The following is a 12,139-nucleotide window of genomic DNA, read 5'->3' as shown; positions in this document are numbered from 1 at the left end:
GTTTTATAAAAAATCTGCAATTTACCATCAGTTTTTCAGTCTGGGACTTACCAGTGCTGGTGCTGTAGGTGCGAACCGTGGTGTCAATGGGAGGCGGAGAGCAGCCCGAGTCAATGGATGCAACTTCGTCGTCTTGGGAACAGCCAGCCTGGATGGCTCTCAGGTAGCTGTGGCTGCGGGATCGGAAGCACGTTGGCATGGGTAGGTCTGGAGGCTCTGAGTTGTCCTGAGAATGGGAACGGGAATCTCTAAATGTAGAATCTGAGCTGCGGTCTTCATAATGATGGCTCCTTTCTAGGTCTCGTAGCTAGAGTGAAGGAAAAACAAAACAAAACAAGATGTAGCAGTAGTTATTTTGTTCACTGAAGCTGCTCCTCGCACTCAAGGCGGCTGCCTTGAGAGTAGCTGCTAGGAGTAGCCTCTGGATGTGCAGTAAAACCACCAAATGTGTGCACTTGTGCAAATGTGTGTATGGTTAAGGGTATGTCGAATTTGCTATAAATGCATTTTTATGATGTCCAATAATGATATATTAGACTGATTTACTTTATAGGCTACATTTGTATGCATTAAAGTTATTTTTTCTTCTAGTGAGCTGCACCGTTATTTTAATTTTTTTCCTCACATAAAACTGTACAACAATAATGCTAAAAACAAAGAAACAAACAAAAACAAACAAACAATAAGGCAACAGATGTGACTTTTTTCATGTAGTGACTCAATGCTCATATAAATTCATCTTTTGCTCTGACTTTTCTAAAGGTGAGTGTCAGCACACATTGGCACAATCATGTAAATGTTTCAGGTAATTTGAATTTTTCTGCTCTGGAAAAAGTACATCACTAAGTTAAAAATATAATGCATAATGAATTTGCATGGCTCGCTACTGTGCATGTAAGTTCAATCCCTAAATTGATATACTGGGCGAATGTGTTGTAATGCAGTGAGTGAGCTGTCGGAGATTGGCTGTAAATCCTGTACTAATAGCCTGCACTGCCTCATTTACTGAGGAAGATCAGAGCCACGCTGCACAGTTGTTCATCATCTCACCGACCTTGACATTGGGAGGCTAATAGTTCTTATGTCAGTGGACGAACTGGAAATTTAAACTATCAGTGAGATGCAGTCAGAAAATAGGGAATCTTTGTTCGCTGGGAGCTCGTTTTATTACAGCCGTTCGGGCTGTATCTGTGAAAATGTAAATTATACTAAGTAAACGAGTGTAGCTCGAGGCAGACAAAAGGGTCTTTGACTGGTGATGTGAGAGTAGAAAGTTTGCCAGGAGCCAAATGATGTAAATTATGATCGAGAACAAATGCACTCGGAACTCATTAGGAAGATAATGGAAGCAAATGAGACACAGGCAGAAATGGAAAACATTTTTTTAACCGCTGAAAGATAAGAGACGCCACATTTTCCCTGTCAGTCTTCCAGGAAAACACTGACCTGTCCCATGCGCCTGCCCAAGGTACTGCAAGCCTGGCTGAAGTCATCGTCGTCCCATGGTGGCAAAGATGAGCCTATACTCCCGATACAGTCTAGGTTGTCTAGGCTGCGATTATTGGAGAACTCTCTGAGAGCTGGAAGACAGCTGGGAAGGGAAGTAACCAAAAGATATCCTTTAGGGATATGAAGTCTAAGTAGAAAAACTGATGGAAAATGATTGTAAACAGGATATGCTGTTGCTAATGCACGATGACAGAGAGGCAGAAGGGAAAACTTTGATCAAGGGAGAAAATGAGTGACCAGCAAAACCAGAAATTGAAAGAGAGATAAAAGGAGGACAAGTTTATTATTGAAGTCATCCCTTTAATTCCCACTTTGATGCTCCAAATCTCATCTCTGTTTCATCTAATTTTAGCATTAGTCATTTTAGCATCCCAGCATGCAAAGCCAATGATGTCAGGCGAGGCATGTACAGTGTACAGCGTTCTATGCCATCATGGTGCCAAGACAAAACATGTTTAGGTTTTTATTAAGCTAAAAATAGTATGTTATACATGTTCTTTGTTGGCACACAGTGATAGTGACATGGCAGTAAAATGCCATGGCAAAGTGTATGGACACAGATGTCCCCCTCATTCCCTAATTTGAATAGTGTTGAAGCTACTTTCCACCTAAAAGCACTGGACAGATGGTATTTACAAGCTTACGGGAGGTTAGCAGTTGTTGGCAGCAGGACATGAATTTTTGCATTTGGAGTTTCCACTTTCAGACATCTGAGGGGGGCAGTGCAAAGTCACTGATCATAGACCAATCCGATCTGAAGTGTTCTGCACCGCGCCCCTGAGAAGTGACTTGCAGACCTATCACTAACCTGCTCATTGACCTGCCCAGCTGGTGCAGAGAGGACACACTGTGGAGTGGAGACCACAGGGCATCTAGCTCCCCTTGCAAAAAGGTGTATTCCAGGGTTCTGCTGCTCACGCCAATCAGGTAGGCGCAGAACGGAAGAAAGTAGGGTTGGACGATCAGGAATTAGCAGGGGGGTATTAGGATAAGTCATTCAAGCGTAATTCTAGATTTTTAAATTGCTCGGTGTGTTTGGTAGGTAAGCTGTGCCCATGATTATCAACACCCCCCCCCCCCCCCCCCCCAACCTGCCTCTGATCCAACCAGAATCATAAGATACCTCAAAAGGAAACTATACAACACATTATTGCATCAAGGTTTGTGTCATGTATGTATCTGAATGTAATAGACACTGACAAAAACAAGCCCAAAATACACTAAAGTTTGTCAAAGCATGATAATCTGGGGGAAAAGATGTTATCGCGGGGTATTAAAATTTCATACATTTCTCTAACAAGTCAATATTTGAAAAGTTGATTATACATTAGAAAGCATGACAGCTGTGGCTTAAATTAGTGTAACATCGCTGTGGATAAAAATGAAACAATATGACTATATTTTCTGGCCTTGCATGAAAAGGCACAGTCAATTAGCAATGTCCCACTGTGCTTGCATCACACATTGTGCAATGCTTTGCTCCAGAAACCATGTCACTCAGAGGCAAGTGAGCCACAATCCCACTTAGTCAAAGCGATTGGGCTGATTTGTGCTGATTTACTGGCTGAACGCAAGCAAAACTCAGTGTCGTATTGTGTAAACTGCACTATTGTATAGCGTATTATCTTAGTGACGCTTTCTATGGCCAATAATATGTAGGTAAATCACAGCTGAGGTATGATAGTAAGAGTGACATGTGGACAGCAGCAGGGAGTCTGACACCACTTCTATGCGTGAGTAAGCGCAGCGTGGACTGTGTGTACACGTGTGCACTTGTGTGTGTGTGTCTGTTCTGAGGCTGAGGCTTTTTTTTTTACTGTTGTTTGATTGTTAAGAGCTTTTGCCAATCAGTATTTATAACAGTGTGTTCTAATAAGTGTTTTGGGCGTTCTCTGAAAATCAGCAGATTTTTTTTTTTGGGGGGGGGGGGCTACATACATTTTAAAGGGCCAATCAGTAACTTTTCTTCTGACTATAGTCATGCATTAAAAACAACATGTTGTATTTTTCTCAGCTTATCATGACTGTAGAAACAGACATGGTTTCTAGTTGTTCTCATGAATGGTAACCATACGCTTTCTTCTTCTTTGATCCTTGTTTGTATGTAAAGGGTTTCTCCCTTATTGTTTATGCTAATGTGTAATAAACCATAGTTCAGTTTGTGCCCTTACTTGCGTGGGGGAAACTGGTCACTCAGAGACTGCTGGGTAGCCCTGAGGTAGCTCTGACGCCGAGCAGCAGTTTTTGGTGAGGGTTTGGGACTTCCCTCAGAGTCATCGCTGTCTTCCATGTCTCCCATTGCCTTCACATAGCTACCACTCCGCATCCGCCGGCATGGGATTTCATTGGCACCCCTGCTGTGACCTAATGAGCTGCTCCAGTCACCCTATAGCCACCATTAAGTGAACAAAATGAGTCTTCAGTCAGTTTTTAACGATCTATGTTGTTATCTAAGCACTGAAGTGTTTCCCTTGATGGTAATAGCTTATATAAACATACAGTAAACACTCAACAAATAGACAGAATATAATTTTTTATCCACTCTACTTTGTGGGCTACTCACCCTTCTTCCAACCTGTAGGTAGTTGCAGGTTAGTTCTTGTTGACAGGACTTGGATTTGAGCATGGACCTGTCCAGTGTAGCTGAGCCCTTCTGAATAACCTGTCTTGGTTGACCCATGGTTAATGTGGACCATGACCCTCCTTTCATATAGTCACTATCATTCATCATCAAACCTCCTGGTCCACTTAATCCACCTAGTCCACTTAATCCACCACCTCCTCCACCCCCTGGCCCAGGAAGTGCCTGATACTTTAAGTCACTGCTGCTTTTAGATGAGCTGATAGTGTTGTAGCCACTGTGGATGTATCTGTTCTGCCCCCCGTGGCTGTCGGGGCCAGATGGACGCCCGAGAGTCATCATGGCCATGGTGTTGTGGTAGCTGCTCAAATCGCTGCTGTCCAGATCGTCCGAGCTCCAGTAACCCGACATGTTGGAGCGTGGCCGTCGCTTGGCAGTTGCTTCTGATTTTGTACCCCGATCTTTACTTTTGGCTCTGCGATTGTGCTTCCCTCCATCCTCCGTACTAGATGAACCTCCTCCACTGCCGGTCGACCGTCCGTTAACGTTTCCTTTCATGTTGTGGCTCTCCAGGGACTGCGACTTCGCAAAGAGCTTCTGCACTGAGTGCAGCATGTAACGAATACGACCAGGACTGTCCGTACGCTGCTTGGCAGCAGCAGCAGCAGATGTTCGGTGAAACTGCAATGTGCTGAATCCATCACGGCCGCCAGGTAACTGTTTATCAAACTCAAGCAGACTTGGTGGGGTCTGGTTCTTGGTCATATGATGTGATATTGTTGCTGAGCCACTTGTAATCATAGGTGTTCGTGCGCTCAGCCCTGCCATGCCCATGCCCATTCCCGTCCCCATGCCCATGCCCATGGACATGGAGGTCCCCATGGTCCCTGTGCTTATTCCTCCGATACTGTCCCCAGGAGGAGAAAAATCAGACTGGTCATAGGAATTGTAGTGAATCCCAGGAAAGGTGCTGCTGTTGGACAGCTGGTTGTTGAGGGGCAGCATGCATTCTGGTGGAAGGGAGCTTGGGTTGGCTGAAGAGTAAAGGTGGGGGTCCATGGTGCCATAGTGGTCCATTGTGGGACTCAGCAAGTAAGGGCTGCGAGGAAGTGTGGTGGTCTTATGAGAAAAGAGGGCCTCTGAATGGTCTGCAGAAGTGTCGCAGGAATCAGACAGGTGTCTGCTGCGGTTGGTCCCTAAGCCTTTCATGATGGCGAGGAGGTCCAACCCTCTAGAAGACCTCCAGGCCAGAAGAGAGATTCTTTTGAAGATATTTCCTAAAAAAGAGAGACAAACAACCCAACAAAAAAGACAGAAGGAAAAAGGTTTAAGAGCTGATTAATACAGCACTATACAAAACACATAACACAAACACTCAAACTCAACCATCCATATCAGCTTGGCCACACAAATACGCCCACTTCTGTGCTAAACCAGACTAAAACAGAGTAGCTGGAAGGCATTTTTTTGTCTGTACAGTGAATGAGCCAGCTTCCCACTGTCTCCCACAGTGAACATCTGTGTTAAAATGCTAGAAATGGATAGAAAAACAACACGTTAAACAAAGGCGCGCAGTAGCTTGTGGGTCAGGGCATAGATTATCAGTAGGAGAAAAACTGCTGACAGCGCTGAGTTCCTCGAGACGCCTCTGCATTTATGTGGGTCTTTGCAGCTGCCAGCGAACAAATATCTCCTTTTTCTGCCTAATCACATTCAGAAAAAAAAGGTCAATCATCATTGCACAAACATTTCCTTTCATGAGCACCCACAAACAAATGCACACATGAGAAGATTTGATTTTGTGGCCTTTCCTTTAATAATAATAATAAAAAAATCCAAAACATAATATTACACACTTAAGGCAGTTTAAAAAATTATAGTTAACAACACTACCTGCTGTCTCTGGCTGACTCACTGTATCTCCTCCAGGTAAGTTGTGATACACAATGGCCAAATCTCTGTAAAAGCCCTTTCTTTCAGCTTGTATCATTCTCTCTTATTCCATCTGTTTCTCTTTCCCTCTCCTCCTCCACTGTCACTTCTCTCTCCACTTCCCACCTCCAGTGGGTATCCCTGGCATGAGTGATGAAGCTCCTGTCCTAGCTTTGCATGGTGAGCCAAGGATGGCGGGCAGAGTGTCATAGTGAAACCAGTAAAAGAGGATTTGACCAGTGGGCGGCGTGCGGCAGGAGTTGGCAGCTACAACTTCTTGTCCTCCTAGTCAAGCTGTGCCAATGCCCTGCCCGGCAGGGCAGCAAGAATGGCGCTTCTCGTCATGGACCATGAACGATTATAATGGAGGGATATCATGCAAAGGTGATAGTGACAGGTATTAGGCTTGTTATCCTGTGTGGATATGTAGTTATTAATAGCTGAATAGTGTAATTATTATTACTCAATTTCTGCTAACGTTTTAAGCCAAAAGAATAGTAAACAAGCCCACCGAGCATCTGTAAATACATTACATTTCAGCTTTTTAAAGCATGCTGCTTCCTTATCTCTGCTGGTGCAGTCGAGTGAATTAATAACTGGAATAATTCTTTGTACATTTTGGCAGACAGCTAATAAACACGTACATTTCTACTGAATTAATTGCCATTTTCAATAAATACTGTTAGTATATTATGATATCACGCTGTAAACTGGAGGTAAACTGGGATAAAATATGGATGTCTTAATGTTAGAGACTACCTCCGAAGCAGATGCAAGGAAAACTAATAATACTGTTAAAACTTAATCTTATATTCAGCACAGTACATTTAATCTTAATTACTTTCAGACAAAGTCAGCTCTGCAGGACAACAACAGTTCCCTGAAAATGTATTAACTTACAGTCGCTCTGCACAAACGCAGACTGCTGTTTGCTACGGAGGTTTTGGGTTCGGGCCAGATAAAAACCATCACTCCCTCATTTGAATTTTAGTCAGGTACTCACATTCCATAAAAAACAATCGTCAAAATAACATTGCTCTTTAATTTTCATCATTCACAGTTTCCATATTGAGAAAGCTAATGTGAATTGTCAGCCTAGCAGTTAATGGCTTTTTATACCACTTCCCTATTCATAAAATTTGAAAGTCAAATTGGAAATCAACCACCAGACCAGAAACAGACATTTCTTCTTCTCTGTCATAGTTTCTATCAATCAGACAGTTTCTTTGGAGAAATGGCGAGGAGATATTTGCTATAAATCTCTATTATCACCTTAGGAGAGCTACAAACATGCATAAAAATCAGATAATGGCACAGTGCAGTGTGAGACAGGCAATAAGTGATGACAAAGCAGCTCACCTAAAAATTACACCTCATTTGAAGGGCAATTTGAGTTGATTACAATTCATTGTTTCAGAGAAGGCACCGAAACATTTGGTGTTACTTCACCTTTAAAAGTATGCACCACGTTGACACACTTTTTGCAATTAACTATTTGCCAAAAAGAAATTGCAACAAAAAAAATCTCCATATAAATTATGAACTGGTTTTATTTCCACCATTATTAGCATGCTCCAGGCACAGACTCATTTAGTGTCATTAACAGAGCCTTTCTGAGTGCCATCTCCGCTGATAGGGTCAAATCCTCTAAATCCTTTTACACCACATTAGCTAACTCATATCCTGCCGTGACATGCCACTCAGCTAAGCTTAGCATACCCTCCTCAGTGTGTCAACCAATATGGCTCAAACTGACACTGATAGCCGCATTATTATTATGTATTGGAGGCAACGTGACAAATCTGTGTGCCTAAATGCCCAGGATCTCAAGCACTCTAATCGAGGATATGCGGTGAAATACACACAGCAAATTTGTCTGCTAATTGACATTTCCTGTATGTTTTGAGCAGACGATCATTGCAGTGCATCCGTATTTAACAAAAGTGCTAATGAAGTGTTTATTATTAGAAGGCTTGGTTTAAATAGGGATGCTTACCAGTGCATGTCACAGAGGCTTATACTTTATAATGACATTAATCATTCAAGTTCAAGCTATAGTTCATTCTGTGCTACAGTGGAAAAGTAGATATTATAGTTAGATTTACATGGAAACGTTGGGTAACGTGGTGCCTTGAGTTCACCATCATGACTCAATGGGACTGGTAGACACTGCATGTTACTATGACTGTCATTAAACAAAATAAAGCTTGGCAGATAATGTATATATGTGACATATAACCAGTGATGTGAGTGCTTATGATGCAAACCTGCCACAACTTTACTTCACTGCGTGACAGAAAGGCGAAGAGACAATTCAACCCTCAGACATTGGAAATTAAGGAATTTAGGTCAAGCCTCTGTTAGCTGGGTCCTAGACACGAGTCCGCGTGTGTGCGTTCTTGGTATTTGTGTGCTCCGAGTGTATACTACTGGTGCGCACACAAATGCATGAATACCAAGAATGTTAATGCGCTTGTGCTCGTGTGTGCTTCTACACCCTTGAGCGTCTGGTGGTGGCATCTCCCTGCCTTGTGCACTGGGGAGCTGCCATCTGCTCTTCCAATGGGAGAAGGAGTGTTTGGCATTGTGTCCAATTCATGACCTTACTCAGTTTCTCAGCCATCACAATGTCAGGGCTACAGGCAATTCACAGTGTCAACCAGAAGAGGGCGACACACTCAACACAAGCTGTACTGGTGTTTCTGCCGAGTTCCATTATTTTTTGATGTTTTTATACAGCATGTGGAAGTATTTATCCTGACAATTCACTTGTTCAAGTCAGAGCTAACAGAATAATTTATCTGTTGCAGATTTTTAATGTGTCAGTGTGATTCCGGACAATGTGTGTGGATTTCAAATAAAGATAAATTCACAATTAAACACTATGGCAGACCTGCTTAGGGTGTACCCCAGCTCTCACCCTGTGGTAGCTAGGATAGGCTCCAGTCCCCCAATAACCCTGAATCGGATAAGTGTAAGAGAATGGATGGATAGACAGATGAAGGACTGGTTGGATAATTTCAGGAACCTACTGTACTTCAGCTTGGATTCTTCTGATTCAGGAAGTGTTAACTTCTTTTTCTGCTTCTTCTTTAGGTGTCGCCACAGCGGATCATCTGCCTCCAACCTGCCCTATTCCTAGCATCCTCTCTGACACCAACCCTCTGCATGTCCTCCTGTTCCATCTTCAACATGCTTTCTTTGATATATCCACTATCCGTCCTTTTCCCAGGTTGGAACTATCTCAACCTTGCCTGTCTGTCTCCAAATTGCTCCAACTGAACTGTCCCTCTGATACACTCATTTCTAATCTTGTCCATCTTGGTCACTCCCAATGAAAATCTTAATATCTTCAGCTCTTCCACCTCCAGCTTGGCCACCAGTCTTTTTGTCAGCAGCAGTGTCTCTGTACCAAACATCACAGCAGGTCTCACTAAACCGTCCCTTTCACTCTTGCGGCTATCCTTAATACACTGTAAACCTACTTATGTGTTTATGTTTTTATCTTCTGTATTAAGAGGTGGGTTTAAGTATAAGTAGTTTAAGTATAACAAAATCTGATATATAAATAAAGTCGTCACTGCCATTGCCATCCTTCTGTCAACAAATAACCACTCACACTGATTTTTAACCCCTGTACCCTGGCTGTCTTCTTCACCTCTCTTCTGCACTGTGGTTGACCCCTGCCATTTAAAGTCATGCACCTTCACTGCCTCTGCTTCACTACTTGGAGGACAAACTAAACAACATCAACACTCATAATGGGGTCAGAGTGTGCTTCTCCTGTCGCTCCTTTACTTTCTTAATTTTTATTCGTCATCTCTTAATGATCCTGATACAGATTCATTGGCAAATAGCTAAAAATTGGCCAATATGCCGGTCGAGTTATATTTTGTGCTTTTCATTCATGGAATCGTGGGTTTTAAATTCAAATTGTTTAGACTTCAAATGATGATTTAAATGAAGATGAAAACAACAACCAAGACATCTGAAACAATGACAATAGTTTTTATGCTTGAGTTCAAGATTTTATCTTTAAGACAATTATTGTCACGGTCCGGGGCAGCGGCCGTGCGGAGAATGGAAAGGAGGACTCAAAACGCAGCACTTATTCAGGTGTGAGGGTGATTTATTGATAATATCCTATATAAAGTGGGGATGGTAAAACAGAACTAAGGATGAACTAAACTGGGTGAAACTACACAAAGGAGTGGCAAACCTGAACATGAAGGGAGAACAGCAGGGAGAGCACGCAGGGGATTTCACAGGGTATGAACACAGACGACGCGACGAGGAGCAGAGGAAATCACACACTATAAGTACACAAAGAGACACTGGGAAATCACACACAGGTGGGGGAAACAGCTGGACCTGATTAACCTGACGAGACAGGGGAACACTAACACCAGGGACCAACAGAGGGAGCACAAACCCAGAACCCAGTGTCTAAAATCCCAAACACAAACCATCCCAAAACAGCCATGAATAATAATGAAAGTAATAACAATAAAGAACATAAACATAAAGTCACTGAGTCATGGTCGCAGGACCATGACAATTATACTTTCTCAGTATGTAGAAAATAAGACATAAACTAGTAAACTAAGAAATATAATACGGATTACACGTGGAATGTGTGGGTAAGAGTAAAATAGCACTACAAAACAGAAAAATGCAAGTAAATGTATAATGTCTAGGACATTAATGTATTTTTCATATACAAATATAAAAATATATAAAAGCACAAGCCTGTGCACTGACAGTGAAAAAACCCTAAATACAAATTTCAGTAATTCCTATTATAATTAATATTACTCAATTTGCATAGTTCTTGGCACAAAACTAGTTCCAAATTTAAATGTGGGCCCTGATTTAATACATAGCGAGAATTCCTATTCCCAGTATATTAATTAGCAAACCCAAGAATCGAGGAAATATTAAGACCGTTGCTAAACTCTGTATTAAAAAAGTTTTAGCTGTAGCACAAGTATTCAAATTTTTAGACTAGTTGCCAGTTTTTAGATTGGCAAGTCTGTGGGTGGACAATTTTCGATGAGCCACTGTGGAAAGGAAATCATCCCCTCATCTGAGCAACAATATCCAGAGAGGCAGTTTGTCAGAGCACAGCTCAGTCAGTCAGCCCTGAGCCCATCTGCTCCATAGGCTTACAGCACTGCCCTGAAAGACAGGGGGCAGCTTTGTGTGTGTGTGTGTGTGTGTGTGTGTGTGTGTGTGTGTGTGTGTGTGTGTGTGTGTGTGTGAGACATGTAACAAGACAGATGAATGCTTACAGACTGCTGGTGAGGAGGAAGGGACAGAAGGAAGTGAGGGAAAATCTGTAGGGAGAAAGGTGTGGGATTTGACAGCAGTGAAAATGAAAGCAATCTAAAAGGAAGGAGAAGGTGTGAAAATCAGTCAATGTGTTGTAAACTGCGCACTGGGGAGAAGGTAAAAATCCAGTAAAACAAAAGAACAGAAATCAGTAAGAGGGAGGAAAAGAAAGAAAGAGAGAAAGAAAAAAGGAGAAAAATGGCTGCCAAGGGAGCAAAAGAGTTCAATGAGGTCAGTTTTTCAATGAGTTCAGTGAGTGCCTAGATAAAGCAAAGAAGATACTTCTTCTTTTTTTCTTTGAGGAACGGTAATCAGATGGTACTGGAGGAGGAGATGTGTGGCAGCGTAACGTCTGATGCATGTGTTTATTCCAGAAAGGTGTGAAGGTGTAAATAAGTGTGAATATGTGAGACATATGCGTGTGAGAGATAATAATTGCCTACGGCTGGCTGAGATCTTAGAATTTCCATACCTTTGTTTTATGTTGTAAGGGTTTTGCAAGTTCAGGTGAAAAGTAATTGAATATTTCGTGTATGTGTGTGTGAGCGAACACACACACGTATGCATACCTGGATGCATGTGTGAGTTATATTATTAATAATAAATAGTGTACATGGATGTGCATTGGTGTGTGTGTGTGAGCAAAGCAGGCTAACCTTGTCCTAATTACAGTCTATCTATTCCATCAGTGCTGTGCTCTGGCCTATTTTCACAGCTATAAATTTACCACTCTCCCCTCTGTTGTGATAGATGACCCACTCATTTTAGCCCTTCTCTAAAGACTGT

The 12,139-nt window shown here is 42.2% G+C and overlaps 1 protein-coding gene across 7 annotated transcripts in view; it reads right to left on the bottom strand.

Moving 5' to 3' along the window:
• dlgap4b (discs, large homolog-associated protein 4b) overlaps positions 1 to 12,139 on the bottom strand; it is a 146,565-nt gene that overhangs the window by 21,614 nt on the left and 112,812 nt on the right. For 6 of the 7 annotated variants that reach the window (XR_014276933.1, XM_082534347.1, XM_082534350.1 and 3 more), the window contains 4 exons: positions 4,073 to 5,367; positions 3,681 to 3,895; positions 1,447 to 1,591; positions 52 to 307 (listed from right to left, as the gene is read on the bottom strand). Coding sequence is in view for 6 of the 7 variants with exons in the window: in XM_082534347.1 (XP_082390473.1) it covers positions 52 to 307; positions 1,447 to 1,591; positions 3,681 to 3,895; positions 4,073 to 5,299 (1,843 nt within the window). In the remaining variant the exon portion in view is untranslated. Of the gene's footprint in view, positions 1 to 51; positions 308 to 1,446; positions 1,592 to 3,680; positions 3,896 to 4,072; positions 5,368 to 10,241; positions 10,261 to 12,139 lie in introns of those variants that run through there. The other variant, XM_082534352.1, reaches the window with a different exon arrangement.

Source organism: Aulonocara stuartgranti (genome assembly GCF_965226115.1).
Source record: "Aulonocara stuartgranti genome assembly, chromosome: 5".
In the NCBI taxonomy this organism is placed as follows: Eukaryota; Metazoa; Chordata; class Actinopteri; order Cichliformes; family Cichlidae; genus Aulonocara; species Aulonocara stuartgranti.
This window is presented reverse-complemented; position numbering and strand designations above follow the sequence as displayed.